The 2077-nt window shown below is 48.6% G+C and overlaps 1 protein-coding gene across 1 annotated transcript; it reads right to left on the bottom strand.

Moving 5' to 3' along the window:
• Positions 1-252: 252 nt before the first annotated feature.
• Positions 253-1639, bottom strand: LOC121994671. The gene is made up of 2 exons (XM_042548627.1): positions 1280-1639; positions 253-294 (listed from the first exon to the last, which is right to left on the bottom strand). Exons 1-2 carry the CDS (start codon positions 1637-1639, stop codon positions 253-255), a joined length of 402 nt encoding a protein of 133 aa, XP_042404561.1.
• Positions 1640-2077: the final 438 nt, after the last annotated feature.

Genomic DNA, 2077 nt, shown 5'->3' on the forward strand with positions numbered 1-2077 from the left:
CGAGCCGATTTGCAACAATGCGACAGAACTACATCCGCCTTGATGCATTTAATGATAAAGTCGTAGCTCGGTATCTTCGACTCTGCAACCTGGCCATAAACGAGACGATCAACCAGCTCAAGGTGGGTGACCACCTCCTCAAGACTTTAAAGGATAGTGTTATCAGTCGGGATAGGACGACCGAGTCGCTACCCGACGACACTCTAGATTACCTTGAGTGAGGTTAAGCGCTGTAAAATTTTTTTTGAAGTCTTAATGTAAGCTCACCCGTTCGACGAAGCTCCTATCTTTATCCTACAATTGTGATCTTGAAATGTAATCTTGAAGATTTTTTAATATATGCGCACCCGTTCGGCAAAGCGTTTCCTTTCACAGCTTTTCTTATCTTTGACTTTAAATGCCCCTGATCTCGTATCTGGGACCAACCGCTTGACCGTAGGGGCAGGTTCGAATTTAAGGTCGCTGCTCGACCGTTAGTGAGGGCACACGTTTAATGTCATCGCTCGATGATTTGACGAAGTCATAGTTTTAAGGTCGCCGCTCGACCGTTGATGAAGATATGAGTTTAACGTCGCCGCTCGATGATTTGACGAAGTCATGGGTTTAAGGTCGCCGCTTGATCGTTGATGGAGAAATGGATTTAACGTCGTCGCTCGATGATTTGGTGTAGACTAGAGTTTAACGTCCTCACTCGATGATTTGTCGAAGACTAGAGTTTAACGTCACCACTCAACGATTTGATGAAGACTAGAGTTTAACGTCGCCGCTCGACGATTTGATGAAGTCATAGGTTTAAGGTCGCCGCTCGACCGTTAATGGAGATATGGGTTTAACACCGCCGCTCGACGATTTGATGTAGAATAGAGTTTAACGTCGCCGCTCAACGATTTGCCGAAGACTAGAGTTTAATATCGTCGCTCGACGATTTGACGAAGACTAGAGTTTAACGTCGTCGCTCGACGATTTGATTTGTCGTTCACCATATAGCTTAGAAAGTTTTTATTTTGACCCTGCATTCAGAGAGGATGTACAAAAATGTATAAATATACTTCCCACACATGCGCACCTCTTATTCGGCCCAATAGGGCTGGAGATGATTTGCACTCCATGGTCGGTTGAGCCATCTACCCGTCTCATCCTCCAGATAATAAGCACCCGAGCAGAGCTTTTCCACGACCTTGAAAGGTCCAGACCACGGAGCCTCTAACTTGGTGACGTCACCGACCGGCTTCACTTTCTTCCATACCAAGTCGCCGACTTGGAATGACCTTGGGATTACCCTCCAATTGTAGCTTTGCTTCATTCTCTGTCGGTATGCCATCAGCCAGACGATAGCTTTAGCGCGCGATTTGTCCACCAAGTCCAGCTCCAAAAGCCTCCGCTCGGCGTTGTCCTCACCGTAATGTTGAATCCGATCGGATTTAACTCCGACTTCGACGGGGACGATCGCTTCGCCGCTATATACCAAGGGGAATGGGGTTAGACCAGTCCCTTCCTTCAACGTCATGCAGAGGGCCCACAACATGCTCAGGAGCTCATCGACCCAGCTACCTCTCATATTGTCGAGCCGAGCACGCAAGACTCGAATGATTTCCCGTTTGGTGACTTTTGCTTGCCCGTTGCTCTGTGGATAAGCCATGGAAGTGAAGGCCTACTGGATACCATATCTCACACCACTCCCTGAGCCTCTGACCGACAAACTGCCTTCCATTATCTGAGATGAGCCGACGAGGGATGCCGAACTGGCAGATAATGTTTTGTCCTATGAACTTGATAACCATGTGCTATGTTATCCAAGCTAGGGGCTCAGCTTCGACCCATTTGGAGAAGTAGTCCACCGCGACGAGCAGGAATTTCCACTGGCCGATTGCCATAGGGAAAGGTCCTACGATGTCCATGCTCCATTGGTCGACGGACAAGAGACTGTGGATGCCTTCAGCTCCTCGGTGGGTTGGTGCGAGATGTTGTGATACCTTTAACAGGACAGGCACATGGCCACCGTCCTAGCGGCATCCTACTGTAGGGTTGGCCAAAAATATCCGGCCAGCAGTATCTTCCTTGCCAATGATCGACCGCC

This window comes from Zingiber officinale, chromosome 6A, assembly GCF_018446385.1.
Source record: "Zingiber officinale cultivar Zhangliang chromosome 6A, Zo_v1.1, whole genome shotgun sequence".
In the NCBI taxonomy this organism is placed as follows: Eukaryota; Viridiplantae; Streptophyta; class Magnoliopsida; order Zingiberales; family Zingiberaceae; genus Zingiber; species Zingiber officinale.